Source organism: Coccidioides immitis (assembly GCF_000149335.2).
Source record: "Coccidioides immitis RS genomic scaffold supercont3.3, whole genome shotgun sequence".
Lineage (NCBI taxonomy): Eukaryota > Fungi > Ascomycota > Eurotiomycetes > Onygenales > Onygenaceae > Coccidioides > Coccidioides immitis.
This window is the reverse complement of record NW_004504308.1, coordinates 14,553-30,425: the sequence shown is the minus strand read 5'-3', so window position 1 is coordinate 30,425 and position 15,873 is coordinate 14,553. Positions and strand designations below refer to the sequence as shown.

The window sequence follows — 15,873 nt, the reverse complement described above, 5'->3', positions numbered from 1 at the left end:
CATCAAGATATTATATAACTGATTTATAGTTGTATTAATATGTGTAAAAATAGTTCTCTGCTGTATAAATATACATATTTTTATTAAACTTTAGAAAGAGCTGCTCTGTGCAGAATATTATAAGAGCAGAGTCATTAATGCTATCTCTATAATGCTAATTAATCTGATTTTAAGTATTGTCTTTCAGGCTTAAGCTGAGTCATGTAGTAAAGAATATTATAGCACTTTGCTATTTAATTTACATATTTTCAGAAGTCTCTGTTTTCTCTGACATTACTATATTATTTAGAATTCCCTAGTTATAGTGGTTTAGCTGTAATCTGACAATATTTAATCAAGTATTCATCTTTTTCTTATCTTGTAGCATAAGAATTAACTAAATTATTATTCTAGTAATGTCTGTAACTATTTTGTCTGCTATATTAAAGTTGTTTTTAATTTAGAAAGTTATTTCTCTGAACTGATGGTCTGCAATACTGCTTTGTAGAAAGTTAACTTATCATATAATGTCTGCTGGCTATTGTGCATCTGTATTAATTCTAGCACTCTCCATATGTTCTGCTGAATCTATATTTATAAAGGTTGAATTGGAGTTTGAAGCTGAAGAGTTCTCTGAATCAATATTCATTATTCTATTAAGAGTTTTTTCTCTGTTAGCAACTTCAAAGGCTTCAAAGATTTCTAAAGAAGGGCTCAGAATCTCTCAAAGAATCTATAAGACTACTAATCATATGCAGAAGCTCTAGGAATAACAGAATATAAACTTGATAGGATCTGAGTGCTTCCCCTCCTCTCATTCCAAAAGAATTGTGGGATGAGAAGTGAGATGAAAACTCTGCATCAGATCAAAGAAGATCCGAGCCGCTAAGCTGGAGATTAACTACATAGAGACTAGTGTCTTGACACTTAGGCTTCTGCGGCGCCATGCTCCTTCACCTCACGGTTTGCTGGGAAAAAACGCTTGGTACCAAATTCAGAATATCTTGTCTTGCTCTACTCCGTAATCTACGGCGGATCCACTGGCATGCTTGCCCTCGTTCTCACGATTACCGGCGCGAGCTACCAATTCGGCAAGGCATGCCTGATCTCTCCATACAGGAGCAAGGAGACTTTTGGATTCCACTGATAGCTGTGTCTTCGGCGACTTTGATAATCGAGCTGGTGACCGTGGTATATTGCCTCTATATGATATTGAAACCGCTCTACCAGGACTGGAAACAGGGCACGGTCAACCACGCAAGATCCGGTTCTTCGTTTGATACCAGCCGCAGACTAACCGCACGGGCCGCGTCGAGACGCGTTCAACGGATATTACAACTCCAATTGCGGGCAATAGCGGTCGTTTCCTTGATTCTGTTGCACGTCGCCCTCCTCAGTGCGATTTTTATACAGGTCGCTTATTTGTACGATGCTTCAGCTATGGACATGCTACCTTGACTTATTTGCTTGATCACCAAGAAAAGCCAACAGCAGTGCGTTAATCTTGCCGGAGGACTAGGCCCGGACCAAAGCTTCCTATTGGGATGTTTAATCCTGTTAATGGTGAGTAATGTCACAAGCTACGGGTCTGTACCTCATCTAACTGGCTCACAGATCTGCCCATTCTGGGACTTTGTCGTCCTTTTCCATCGCTCCATGCTGACGGCATGGGTCGATTTCCTCTGCGGCCGCAAAACCCCCGACAACGGCCCCGTGCCAATTGGCGGTGGCCTCTTTGGCGGCGGCGCTAGCAGCAGTAGTAGTCGCAAGCAAATCATCGAGCGCGATCACTCGCGAGTCTCGCGTCGATCATACGCCAGTCCGAGTCCAGTCGGCGACATGCCTCTTACCGTGCTGGAGAGCCAAAAGGTCGCAGGTTGGCAGTCTCCCATCCCTGAAAGGAGGTACGTCGCGCCTCAGAGAAGTTTCTCAGCACCCCGACGGCCTACATTCTCGAACGAAGACGATGATGACAAAGATTACTCGCACCATTACCCCAGTTTCAGAACATATAGTTCTATCGCGTCGTCTCCGAAGAGCAGCAAGTGATTTTTTAATGTACATACCTGGTCCCGCACGTTCGTTTGGTCGTTCTTGTATATTGGATCGTATAACGTAGGGTTTGCGAATGGCGTTCGTTACCGACTGATTTCTTTGCTACTTTCCTTTGATATGATCTCGTTTGTTTTGCTAGGATACTTGGGACAGCAAGGTGTACATAGAGAGGAAATGCGTAGGAATCAATTGTTGGATCGTGAAGCAGGCATTTGATGGGCCTCATTATTCACAATGGTTCAGGATCACAACCTCCGTTAACACAGCATGAGGGTCCAACATCGCTTGTGTTCCGTTTACAGGCATGGGGTTGGTCTATTTACTCCTCAGAGCTGCAAATGCTGGTTCCACCAAGTAGACGGTCGCTTGCTCCAAGTCACCACATCTTGAATTCCAACCCTTGCGGCCTCCTTTTGAACATTTGTAAGCACAATCGGGCCTTGTGCCAGGATATTCTCGGCGATCGCCATGGCATCCAGGGCGTCCTGGGTCTTTTTGCCGACTGTCGGGCGCATGCCGCAGGTATTGATCTTGAGCGCAAGTAGATCAACTGCAGAAATGTATGGAAGGACCGCCGAATTGATTGTGCTGATTGGTTTTGCAGCTTCGGGAACATATGCGGACTGCGAAGAGGATGGTAAGCAGTTAGACAAGGGTTCAAGCAAAAACGCTCTTGGTCAACGTCCTTCTTACCTGCCACTCAGGGGTGAAGTCGATTTGAATGTTTTTGCCGCTTGGGTGTTTATAGACGAAGAGCTGGGCGTATTCTGCAAAGCGGGAGTTTGGCATTTGGAGAAGCTTGGTTTTCACAGCCTGGGGGGCACCAGAAACAGTGATTAGGAAATCGACGTCCTAGACAGGCGTTAGGCACCAGCATTGGACATGACGTCTAGGAGCTTAAGTTATTCCATACCTTGGTGGTCCTTCCGCTAGGGATGTACTTCCACAAGGCGGTTCCTCCGATGATAGCAAGTTTGGCACTGCCAAACTCAGGATACTGCTTCAGGGCATCAATCGCCGCTCTTGCAGTCTCCTCCAGCTCCTTGAGGGTGGGTAACGCTGTGTTGGTCGCCATCGCGGGTTTCGAGACTTGATATTTGGATGGGTATCCGTATAGTATATAGTATGTAGCAATGGATATTGGTGGTAGGGGTTTGGTGGTAAAAGGAGATAGGAGGAAGTCCAGAATCGCAAGCATACATCTTGGATATATATATACACATAATTCTGGGGAGTAGAATCTTCTACACTAAGTTGGGAGGTATGGCAACTCCGGCGCGTAGGTAAACGCCCTGGTCTGCCACAAAATGGGGCTGAATGTGCATCACGACGCGCCCAGGGCGCATGCCCATGGAGCTTGTTGGCTCTCATGGGAGAACCTGGACCTATCGTGTGCATAACAAGAGCAGACAATGTAGGCGAAAGGGTTTCATCTGGGTGGTTGATCGATAGACGAGACGAGGACGAGACTGCGAGGAGGTACATGTGGCCTAGGCCTAGGCCTACTAAAATCAGCCGTACTAGGACATGGAGAAGAAGTACTAGTTACACGGGGTAGGTGCTAAACATAGTCGCAGGCCTCCTGGAGTAGGATCACAATTGCCCAGTGTTGCACGCAGCCAACATCTGTTCTTTTTCGTCCTTTTCCCAGTGCCTCTGGGGCCTGGCTTGGCACTTGAAGTCTTGCCTTTGATAGGCCTAAGGTAGTTCACCACTAAGCGAGCCACACCACTAAACGAGCCAAATCTTCCACCACCAAAATTCCTCCAATGTTCAACATTCAATATGCAACAACATGGTCAACAACACCTCAATTAGGCTTGCAATTGAAGATCTTGAATTACAAGAGACTCCAAATTATGCTGCAACTGCAAGAAAGTACTCAGTTAACTGAGAGACTCTGTACTGATGGTATAAAGGCTTGCAACTTGCTCAGGATGAAGCAGCCTCCTGATATAAGAAAAAGCTCTCTGATATACAGGAGGCAGAACTCCTGAATTATATAAACAAGCTCTCTAGCTGTGGCCTTGCCATTACACCTCAGATCCTATGAAATATTGTACAAGAGATGACAGGAGAGGATGTTGGGATCAACTGGATTAATTAATTTTGTGAGTGGCATAATGACAAGATCAAATGCATTTATCTCAAAGCAATTAATCAAAATAGGCAGATAGCAGATAACTATCAGTGCTTTAAGCACTTCTATATGCTTGTAATTTGATGATTTATTTGATTACTTGCAATTGCAGTTGTTAATGCTGGCTAACTATTTGACTACTACTTATGGAATAGTTGGAGCAGAAAATTGATTAATATAATCTTGAGCTCTCAAACATCTACAACTTTGATGAAAAAGAATTTCTTCTAGACTCCTGCCATGCCTCAAAGCAATTAGTCTCTATTAAAGCTCTACAAGCTGGAAAGAATGCCACCACTCAGGATGATAGTTGGAAATTCTCATTGCTCTGCTCAGTCTCTGCTGAAGAAATTGCACTACCTCCAGCTCTTATTTACCAGGATGAATTGTGAGATCTCCAGAATACATGACTAGATGATTATGATGGAAGCAAATGAGCCTACTTTACAGCTTCAACAAATGGTTGAAGCAATGATGAATATGAACTGAAGTGGTTGAAACAGGTTTTCAATTGGCATACTAAGGAACAAGCTGGTCAAGAAAGACATCTGCTTCTACTAGATGGCCATTCCTCTCATATAAATATGAAATTTATTGAATATGCTGACTATAAAAAGATTCTTCTTATGATTCTTCTGCTGCATTCAACCCACTGTTTGCAATCTCTTGATGTTGGAATCTTTGGGCTGCTGGGCAAGGCATATTTCAATAAGCTGAAAGCATTACTACATCAAGAAATAAGCTATATTCAAATGACAAAAAGGGATTTCTGGAGACTATTCAATGTGGCTTGAAAGAAGACTTTGACAGTTGAAAATATACTTGCTGGCTTTACAAAAACTGGAATTAACCCTCTGGATCCTTAATATCAACTACATCAATTTGAAACTGCTCAAGCCCCTATACTACCAGTTAAATCTTCTATTTCTAGCAATATGCACCAGTTCTGACAAGAGATTAAGGGTATACATCTTCAGGACAGCCTAAATTCACAGAGCATTGAATGGGTTATTCAAGCTAGTGAGCAGTTTGCTCTTCATAATGAACTGCTGGAACATGAGAATCAGTAACTAAAATCAACTCTAGTGATAGAGAAGCAACACTGCAAGCAAGGCAAGCCCCTAGGCCTACTCAATAGAGATAATTCTAGTCAAGTACAGTTCTGGTCTCCAACAAAAGTTCTTAAGGCATGCAAGCATCTGGATGAAATAGAGACTCAAAAAGCTGATAAAATTGCTCAAACACAAGAGGCAAAACTTCAATAAGAGCTTCAAAAGAAGCAGACTGCTAGAGATATTGAAAAAAGGTAGATTGAATGGGAGAATGCCTGTAAAAAGGCCTAGGAGCAATAAGAGACTGAAAAAATTGAATATGCTAGGCAAAGAGAGGCACAACATGTTGCTTGTGAGGAGAAGAAGGCTTTACAACTAGCAGAGAAGAAAAAACAGGCAGTTGAATGTGCTAATAAATGCTGGCAGTCAGGGCTTCAAGCACCAGCTTCAAAGCACTGTCAGAAGGACTCCTCTACTAAAGAGCCTTATTGTGGAGAGCCTATACAATCTTTCAAAAGGGGAAGTAAGAGCTCTACAAGCATCTCTAGCAAGGCATTAGACTCTCTAGCTGAGAAATCTACTGTTGACATTCCTTTGAATTCTTTCCTATCTACCCCCTGAATCTCTTGCTCTGGCTGTAATATTAGGCTGTCCACCTGTTTATTTTCCTAACTATACTAATTTCTATGCTTTAAAGAATACATTTATTTAATATTTAATAGCTATTTAATAATAAAGATCTGGTTGTTGAGATATTTAATAAATTCGTTGCGTGGAGCATTTGGCGAAATTTGGCTCGTTTAGTGGTGTGGCTTGTTTAGTGGTGAACTACCTGACCTCCTCCCTCCCTGGGCGCTGTCCAAACAAACATCATCACAGCAACCATCACACCCAGGACACGACATCGACCACATCTTCTTTCTGCCCTTTCTTCTCTTGTTCCTTTGGCAAACTACATACGAGTACTGCCGACCCTTTGGTTTGTTCAACCATGCCACATTTAGTAGCAGCCAACGCTGCACAGCCTGAAAACCAAATCCGCTCTCTCCCACTTGGCGAGCCCTTGATCCATGCTGTTTCGCGTCTCCTGGATTCCAGCGGAGTCCCAAACGTTCTATGGGGAAACTACCTTCTCACTGTCTATGGAATCCCGTCGCTGAGCAATGTATGTGATGGGTGGCCTGCCGCAACTTCGCGGGGGAATCGTGGGACTGACATTCTGCAGGATGCTTCGTTTGCAGTACCCGACGACATGGTACCCCGAGCGCGAAAGGTCCTCAACAGCGCTGCTGGCTTAGTCTCCTGCACGGACCAGAACTGTATCGTTGTTACAGTTCGGTCTCGTCCCCCTCCTATCAACCATTTCCACTTGGACACAGAAGACACGCATATCTATCTATACCCGCTGTCCGAAGTGCTTCCAAACATTCCCAGTATCCCAGATGCCGGCGACAAAATCATCTCCGCGTCTGACCTTGGTTGCCTTCCTGAGCCGATAATAGGCTACGGCAAGGGTGCGTTTGCTCCAGAGTACAGCTCCGTGCGTGTGCCTTCAATTTCCTGCTTCCTGGAAGCCTGCCTCGTCAACTACGCACGCCTTGCTCGAGGTATTGAGGACAATCCAGGATGCTGCCATGACCTCCACTACATGAGCTGGGCATCGTATCTCGTACAATACGTCCATCCACGCGGGTACCTCAACCTTGACTCGCTTCAGCCGGTGTTCAGAGACTTTATGGTTAATGGTTTTTTGGAAAATAGTACTGCTGCATTTGTGGCAGCGAGGGAGAAACTCATTGCTTCTGTCTAATTTGAGTGGCTTCAAGGATTTTTTTTTATTTTATCTGTTGGTGCATGGAGAGCTATGCTAATAATGAACGTAACGTATTATTGCATCTATGTGTACTCCGTATACGGCTCACTATACTACGGAGGACCAGTATCGTTTGATGGACCATCATACAGCGCAAGTGTGCTGAATAGCACTAGCAATAGGAACCTAAATTTATAGAGCGTATTTGTGCAAAAGATGCTACCCCAATGGTTTTGGTGTCGTAGTAGTAGAAGTACTATGGGGTTGCTCCGGGTCGGGAGGCAGAGTTGTTTTTTAGCCGCCAACATCTACCAACAACTCAGCACCACAACACACCACAACCCAACATCAGAAATCAAGATCAGTGATTAAATCTCGATTTGAAAGGCCCAGTACCTCTAGCCATGGCATCCTTCCAAATCCTCTCCGATCTCCATCTCGAGTCTCCTTCCACTTACGACATCTTCGACGTTCCTCCCAAAGCACCCCATCTCGCGCTCCTGGGAGACATCGGTAATGTGCGCGACAAGGGCTTCTTCCCGTTTATCGAAGCACAGCTACGTAATTTCCGCACCGTCTTTTTCTTAATGGGCAACCATGAACCGTACCACTGCAGCTGGGACGAAGCCAGGCGCAAAATCAACGCGTTTGAACGCGAAACTCGCGAAAAAGCAAATCTAGATCCAACTTCGGGCCTAGGAATATTCGTCTTTCTAGACCGCACGCGCTACGATATGCCCAATAATATCACGGTTCTTGGATGCACACTCTACTCGCACGTTCCCCCCGAGCACAAAGAGAGAGTGAGCTTCGGCCTCAACGACTTTTACTTGATCGACGACTGGGCCGTCGAAGGCCACAATGCCACTCACGCCGCGGACCTGACGTGGCTGAATGAGCAGGTTGCTGCTATATCTGCGTCCGAGCCGCAGAGGAAGATTGTCATATTTACACATCATAGTCCAATTATGCGGGATGAGAGGGCTGTCGATCCAGCGCATATCGGAAGTGCGATTAGTTCCGGGTTTGCGACAGATTTGAGTAGGGAGGAGTGTTGGAAGAATCCGAGCGTGCGATTATGGGCGTTGGGACACACGCATTTCAATTTTGATTTTGTGGTGGATGCAGGGGAAGGGCCGGGGAAGCGAGTGGTGAGCAACCAGCGGGGATACTACTTTAAGCAAGCTGGAGGGTTCGATGTTGACAAGGTTGTGAGTGTTTAACTGTTTTCTTAGGCTGTGCGAGGATAGCATAAATGGCTTTTTTCGCGCCTCTATTCTCTATTTCTATCCTAGTAGGTGCTATGCAGACCGGTTGATTCTAGGAAAGTCCTGAGTCTTGCATTACCAACTTGTCCATTGGAGGAGCTTCAGGCGGTAAAGTCTGGATATTAAGTTAAACAATCCCAAGTGTAAAGCATTCTGCTCCCTCTTTGGTATTGAGAATGGTTGAGACCCTAATAGGCTCCAAGCTACCTTCTTCATACTCAGTAGTGTTTAAAATTGTATTATTCCGTGTAGAAATACCTACATGAGGAGGGCTTTATTTTCCTCTCTGATATATGGTAAAGCTTTATCTTTTTCTCTTTAAGAAGCTTCTTTATAAAGAACCAATGTGTATTCATTTATCTGGTAGCTGATGTATATGTTAGCTTGTGAGCTACATTAGCAAATCCCTACCAGGCCCAGGGCTGGCCCCAGGCATCTGGATGGCCAGAGTGTCTGTGCTTATATTGCTTCTCTGGACTCATTCTGAATGAGCACAGGACTCACTCTGGTAAGTATTTGTCTCTGCCATGGTCCCAGACAACTTCTAATTTAATGAGTATCTTTGCTGCATCTGCTGTTAATTTAATATGTTCTGTAAATGTCATTATTTTAAACAACTCTATTATATCTACTAGATCTGTTATTTTTCATTAATCTGTGCAAGCTGCTTTCTTTTACAGTAGTGTTAATGACAGCAATAAAGATGTTATTAATATTTTTGTTCACTTTACTGATAGCTTATATAATTCCTGTTATAATTAATATAAACAACACTATCATCAAATGCATTAATATTTCATTTTATACTGCTACTGCTAACACCAGAGATAACAATAAATATACTGCTCTTAACTTTGCTGTAGAAAATAAATCTAGTAATGCAGCTAGATAATTTACTACTACTAATATGAAAAATACAATTATACAGAATCTCATATATATTCTTCAATACTATTAATCTTGGTATATGGGCTAACTATTTCATGCTGTACAGCTAGATTAGCAAGCTTTATCTATTAATTATTATTTTCTGGTCTTCTTGCACTTTGTATTCTCAAGAACATGAGGACTGCTCTTTCTATCATCTCTATTATCTTTATTATCTCTGTTGTCTTCATCAGTTTTATTATTTCTGTTGTTCTTATTGTCTTTATCAATATCAGATGTCTTGTTTGTAAGATTATGAATATACTTCAAGTTAATATTCTTGATGTCAACAAGTCTCTATATTTTTAATCCACATCTGTTAATACAATTCAACAAACTGGAGTTAACTTCATGTCAGATTAATCAAAATACTATCATTCAGGATTCTAATATTACTATACTGCAATGTACACTCATTATTATTATCAGTATCTTTCACAAAATCTAGCTTCACCAAATTATTCAAACTATTCTTATACTTATTAATAATATCAGCAGTAGCAGGCTCTCTCTTCTTCTAAGTATTTCATCTTATATAAGCTCTTGCTTTGTTAAGAATGATTTTGCAAATATATGATTGTTGTTCTTCTGTTTGTCTCAGTTTCAAACAGCTTATAGATATTTAAAAACATCTATTAAAGTACAGTACTAGTTAGCTTTCAAATTAACTAATTCAGTATCTGTAAAGCAGCTTATTCTGTACAGCTTGGCCCTCAAATCTGATATATTTACAACTACCAGTAACCAGTCTTATACTTTTTGATAGTGTGGCACAAACATGTTAATACTTAAATGATGCAACCAGCAGATAGAGAATTAAAGAGATATATAATATGTTTATTCATAGCAGAGCTGTACATATCTTTACTATAGAGAAACTGACTAACAGCAATATATATTATTGAGTTCAAAAAGCATCTCTTGCCATTCTGCTATTCCAGACTTCTTAGTAGTAGATTTCATCAGATGGACATCTTAAAAAAATATTGTATATCTTTTTCTTCTGATTACAACATGTAAAGCTATCTTTAAAAAGAAGATTTACAGTAGTCTCTTTCTGCTTTTCAGCTGTTGATTCAGAAAGTTTCTTTATTATAATATTACAAGTTTTTTTTATGAAGTGCTTCTGTACAAATCTTGCAATATTATAAAGCTAATATATAATATTAGAAACTTGTTATATCTTGTAAAGATAATAAGACTTACTCTTCTAGCTTCTGTCTTATTTAGTTTATTAGATGAGATACTTGATATACTACTGACATTATGTCTGCTATTATATTATATCTGCACTGCTCTTATTCAGACACTCTTAATTATTTCACTAAGTTAATCTGTATTAGCAAGATATTCAGGTTATAGTATTAGTTAATTATCTGATATTCTGTCATGATTCAAACCAGAAAACAGCTGTACTCTCTAGAATTACTTTGTAATAAAAAGTACTACTTTATTAGCTGTATTTAGTAATCTGACCAGATAATACTGCTTGGCACCATGCCATATCATACACTTTGAAGCAGGCAGCTGGACACTGAAAGATATATTTACTGTATTTTCTGAAGTTGCAGTACTTCTAACTTTAGTGTTAGAATTCTGTTAAAGGTCTTTAGCTATCTGTAATAGCTTCTATCATGTTGAATATTATTAATGCTAGTAGATGCATTGTGATTGCAATTTACTTTCTCAAATAATATATTAATATTACTATTCTTTATCAAGTCTATTGCTTCTTACATTATACTATTCTGCAACATTAATAATGCACTTCTGTTTATTAATTATATTTGAATTAGTAATTATCTCTGTAGCATATTATTAAAATCTGACTAACTCTATCTGCTGTTTAGAGAACCTGCTAACTGTTTGATTAATATATTATATTTGACTGTTTATTGCTTGCATTAATTATTTATTTAATTATAGAAAAGCTCTTGCAGTACTTACTGATTTGATTTTCTTTCTTGTTATCTGAGAAGTAGCAGATGCACTTCTGTACTAAGTAGTGTCTAACTAAATTTATAATGGCAACTTTCACTTTTGTAACAAGAGCATCATTGTATATAATTTCTTACATAAGAGTCAGTATTAATATAAAATAATTCAAGTTTGACACATCTTTTAATTTACTATATAATATGTGTGAACAATAACAGATTGAAGAAAATTAACTTATAAAATATGTTACATCAATTGTTGATGTAGAGAAGAATTCTCAGTATCAGAATGCTGAAATAAAAAAGAAGAATGATTAACAAAATTAAAGTTTCTGAAATACTAGTTTAGTATTTAGCAACTAGACTAGCAATTTTTTTGATAATAATCACTAATTATAAGCTATTTTAAAGCTGGAACTCCTGTATATCTGCTTCATAACATAAACTCAAAAAGTCAGCCAAATAGTTATTCTATCAGAAGTGAATATACACATCTAACTATCACTTTTATTAGAAAGCAATTCTTCAATTCTATTCAAACTAGTTAGAAAATGCTGAAAGTAGCACCATTTTAAGTAATATATTTGTTTAAGAGCTGTTCAGAACAAATGCTCTTTAGAGATTTCTAGCAGCTTATTGTCTAGCAGCTTAAAGTACCAAATTTAAGTATCTTTTTAGTTAAGACTGAGCTTATTTTGAAGCAGTGTTCTTAATTATTGAAAGAAGACATATAAAATTAGAGCTAAATCATCTGTTATACTTATTTGTTTCTTTAACATGCTTTTGCAGTTGCTGACAAGATCTTTCACACTATATATTATAGTGCCCCTCTGTTCTAAATATTAGATAACTATATTTATTGATTCAAGCAGAGTATTATCTATTCTGTTACTGCTATTATTCTGTTCAGTAAGAATTACACATTAAAGCTTTGCAGTAATATCCAGAAACTGTTGTTTTCAAGTCTGTTTATATATCTCAACAATCTCTCTAATATTGATACCAGAAGAAACTTGAATAGACTGAGAATAATTACTGTCTGATAAAGTAATTAAGTTTGAGTATACAAGCTCTTCTCTGAATAGGTGGTGCTTTTAGTTGTTGTTGCATTTCTGAGCTATTGCTGTTAGATAACATTATACCTGGAAAGTCAGATAATTATAGAAGATAGAATTATATTAAGTAATTATTTACTAAATAATATCAAGTAGTTTCTTTCTATTCTTCTGTATACTAAGCTTCTTTCTGAATATCTGTTATAGATGCATCTCTTGTTTAACAGAGTAATATAGTAATTAGTATATATTATAGTTAATTTTCAGTCCATGTTTAATTACTGACACTTTCCAATCTTTAACTTTCAGTAATCTGGTGCTAGTTATATGGCTTTGTCTGGAGAATATATTCCTGAGAACCATTGTCAGTATTACTTGAGAAAATCACTTAGTAAATAACAAATTCTCAAATTGAATCATATGTAATAAATAATCAAAAAAAAAAAACCATGCAACTTATCAAGTTTCAGAATGCAAAACATGAACTAGAGCCTGTAAAGCTACTGTAAGAAGTTGAGAGATATTATAGATTATATGACTGACTAACTAACAAGTTTGTTAACTGAGTTACTCTGTAACTAGTTAGCCAGTTAGATAACTAGTTACTTTATATTCTGTACAGCCATGGAAAATGCTTTAATCTTCACCAATATAGTTACAGAGTACAGACAACAAAGCCTTAAAGTCATGTTAAGATATATATCTAGCTGTACAGCAAGAGTTTGACAGACATGCACATCTGTTATACAGCTAGATATTATGGTCATTCAACTGACTATATAATTATTATGAAGATATTCTATCTCATCTCTGATATAAATAATTCATTGCAATATTATTTAAGTAGAGTAGTAAAAAGAATGTATTCAACAATTTACTGAAACTTTTCAGTTGCTGATAAGTATTCTTGAATATTTTAATTACTCAGTTAATTCTTTCTCAAATTCTCTATCAGATTTTGCTTTTCTATTCATTATCTCTTGTTGAAGTTTAGAGAAAAACTTATTTACTAGTGCTGTACTGATTTTCATAAAATTCAGATCATATAGACTTGTATACTGGTCTCAGTTAATATAGTTATTCACATAAAAAAGTCTTTTGTCTCTATATAAAGACTTATCTTTTGTTGTTGGAACCACATGTGCACTACAGATAATATTCTTCATGAAGTAAATTTATCATTTATCAAGATTGCAGCTTTTTGATAGAGACTTTTAAGATATTGCAGATAATTTCATCTTAATTATGCTATAAATTCTATACAGAATTTCAGTATAAGTCTGTAACATATTAATAAATGCATCACTATATATTACAAATTATACAGATAATATATTAGTCTTTTAGCTTCTCATATGTTTCATTTATTTATGATTGGCAAGAACTGCTATCACAATCACAAGCTGGCCAATCATCTTGCCATTTCATATGAACCTACTTGCTCAGAATAGTTCATATACTTGAATTCAAATATAGTTCTGCCATCAGAAATTTGTTTTTTCCATTTATACCAGTAAGCAACACATAATTTTCTTAATCAATCTTTCTAAGTTTGAGTCATTCTTTCTATCCAGTTTCTAAGTTATGATAAATTGATAAATTTGAAGACAGTATGTCTTAATTCAATCTGATTGAGACTTTTATTTATTGCTGAAAGCACAAGTTTCTTCAGATTTAGTAATATTCAATTGCTTTTACATTTTCTGAACAAATACAGCAAGTGTCTCAAGAAAGTCATCTTATTTCACAATGCTTGTCTAGCCTTGAATTCTAAACTGTATTCAGCTTTGGCATACTTATGGCCACATAATGAATCTCAAAAGTAAACAGAAGATTATCACTATCAGCAGAAATATCTCTAGTTATACTGTGCAAATAATTAAATGTCAAATAATACAGATTAAACAACTTGTGCAGTATTACTAAATATATTCACATCTTATTATATTGCTAAAGAAAGAATCTATTGACAATATACAGAAATATTCTAAGAATAAGAATAATATTGACAGAGACTTTAATATAGCTGTTTATTAATAACTTAGATATACATCTTTCTCTTTTATCTTCAAAAATCTATTTATATTGACAGTCAACAAGTATAAAGACAATCTTTCCCAAGATATTGACTGAAAATAGCATTTGTTCCAGAAAATTGTCTGATTAATAAGCAGAATAATCATTAACACTAATATTTTCTGAATTCCAGCAGACTGTATATGAATCACAGAATTTCTTTGTGTCATAACATCAAAATATCTAACTTTTCTCAAGATTATTCAAAAGATTATTAATACTGAGAGATATTATCTTCTTGTTTTTGTGACATATCTGACCATTGAATTTCATGTTGAAGTCTTTCTGAAGCTTTTAAAGTATAATATTCTTTTCTTACAAACTGGTCAGTTATTTCAGAAACACCAAAAGATACAAGATATCTTTAATAGCTCTACCAGCAACATCAAAATCCTTGTAATAACTTATAGCACTTGCTCACTCAGCATCAATATTCACTACTATTGCTTGAATATTGTCATGATTAAACTGGTAATCAATATAAATATAACTCTTCAGATTATAAGTAGAGTTTATCATCTTAGTCAGATACAAAAACAGCAGATTTGAATTCTCTATAGTGCAAATATCTTTAATTATTTTGTCAAGTTTAATCAGGTGAATAAAATAATCTCTCAAATTATTAGTATGGCACAGGATTTCTTCAGCAATCTTAAGAATGAACTAGCTGTACAGCTAGATAAATCTTCAGAAAATGCAGATATCTTTATTAATACTGAGACAGAGAATAATATCAAGATAAAGAATAATACTACAGCAAATAAGAGTAAGAATATTATACACAAACAAGCAGATAACTTCTATTATAAAATATTTAAACAGACTTGCTTGCAATTAGAATACTCAGATATGACAGATCTAGACTTAGATAATCTAATACTATAAAAGATTCAGTAAATGCTTGATTTACTTTTATTAAAGAAGTTAGTAATAATTAGTAAAGCAGTTCTTGTAATACAATTATCAGTCAAGCAGTTAACTATAGAATCTGAGAACTCTATTAAGATACTTTTGGAGACAAATATAGATTTATCTCTACAAGATTCTGCCTGTCCAGCAGGTTCAAGCTTACAAGAATCTTTACAAGAATATCTGTTACCCAAAAGAGTTTCCATACCAGATATGCTATTACCTATTGTGCTTGAGAAATGCATGGACCTTGATAAATTGCTTTTGACAGATCTGAATAACTTGCCATATTCAACTGAAGATGAAATAAATAATGGAAACAAGAAGAATGAGAAACTGAGTAGTAGTAGAAAGTGAAAAATTCCAGTTCATATACAGTCTCTATATAGTATCAAATAATCTAAAGTTTCTGAAAATTTATAATGTTTACAGTTGGATTTGTTACTCATAACTAAATTAAATCTTAGTAAGTTTCTTACAAAAATGAAAATATTTACCTTATATTTAATTGTGTAAAGTAAGAACTTCAAGTAGCTAAGAGTACAAAGTACTAGCAGAAGTGACAGCTTGACCCAGTAAGTAAAAGAGATAACTAAAGAACAATTTAATGAAGTTCAGCAGATCTGAAGCTATCACAAGTAGAAAATCTCATCCAGAGTTAA

The 15,873-nt window shown here is 37.2% G+C and overlaps 6 protein-coding genes across 6 annotated transcripts; 5 read left to right on the top strand and 1 right to left on the bottom strand.

Annotated features, from left to right (window-relative positions):
• Positions 1-924: 924 nt before the first annotated feature.
• Positions 925-1,437, top strand: CIMG_13155 (uncharacterized protein; the record flags this gene model as incomplete). Its single annotated transcript, XM_004444891.1, has 1 exon — positions 925-1,437. One exon carries the CDS (start codon positions 925-927, stop codon positions 1,435-1,437), a length of 513 nt encoding a protein of 170 aa, XP_004444948.1.
• Positions 1,438-1,539: 102 nt separating this feature from the next.
• On the top strand, positions 1,540-2,028 carry CIMG_08932 (uncharacterized protein; the record flags this gene model as incomplete). Its single annotated transcript, XM_001241768.1, has 2 exons — positions 1,540-1,542; positions 1,594-2,028. The coding sequence occupies 2 exons, from the start codon at positions 1,540-1,542 to the stop codon at positions 2,026-2,028; spliced, it is 438 nt and encodes a 145-aa protein (XP_001241769.1).
• A 332-nt stretch (positions 2,029-2,360) lies between these two features.
• Positions 2,361-3,109, bottom strand: CIMG_08933 (uncharacterized protein; the record flags this gene model as incomplete). Its single annotated transcript, XM_001241769.1, has 3 exons — positions 2,361-2,657; positions 2,728-2,886; positions 2,948-3,109. 3 exons carry the CDS (start codon positions 3,107-3,109, stop codon positions 2,361-2,363), a joined length of 618 nt encoding a protein of 205 aa, XP_001241770.1.
• Positions 3,110-6,104: 2,995 nt separating this feature from the next.
• Positions 6,105-7,250, top strand: CIMG_08935 (uncharacterized protein). The gene is made up of 2 exons (XM_001241771.2): positions 6,105-6,391; positions 6,452-7,250. Exons 1-2 carry the CDS (start codon positions 6,218-6,220, stop codon positions 7,034-7,036), a joined length of 759 nt encoding a protein of 252 aa, XP_001241772.1. The 5' UTR covers positions 6,105-6,217; the 3' UTR covers positions 7,037-7,250.
• Positions 7,251-7,367: 117 nt separating this feature from the next.
• Positions 7,368-8,559, top strand: CIMG_08936 (Ser/Thr protein phosphatase). The gene has a single exon (XM_001241772.2). It carries the CDS (start codon positions 7,444-7,446, stop codon positions 8,260-8,262), a length of 819 nt encoding a protein of 272 aa, XP_001241773.1. The 5' UTR covers positions 7,368-7,443; the 3' UTR covers positions 8,263-8,559.
• A 6,370-nt stretch (positions 8,560-14,929) lies between these two features.
• On the top strand, positions 14,930-15,568 carry CIMG_13154 (uncharacterized protein; the record flags this gene model as incomplete). The annotated part of the gene is made up of 2 exons (XM_004444890.1): positions 14,930-15,068; positions 15,288-15,568. The coding sequence occupies 2 exons, from the start codon at positions 14,930-14,932 to the stop codon at positions 15,566-15,568; spliced, it is 420 nt and encodes a 139-aa protein (XP_004444947.1).
• Positions 15,569-15,873: the final 305 nt, after the last annotated feature.

Excerpts from the sequence above, each read along its gene's own strand:
- CIMG_08935 (XM_001241771.2), top strand. The coding sequence starts at position 6,218 with ATGCCACATTTAGTAGCAGCCAACGCTGCACAGCCTGAAAACCAAATC. Across the intron at positions 6,392-6,451 it reads GAATCCCGTCGCTGAGCAAT|GATGCTTCGTTTGCAGTACC; the intron begins GTATGTGATGGG and ends GACATTCTGCAG.
- CIMG_08936 (XM_001241772.2), top strand. The coding sequence starts at position 7,444 with ATGGCATCCTTCCAAATCCTCTCCGATCTCCATCTCGAGTCTCCTTCC.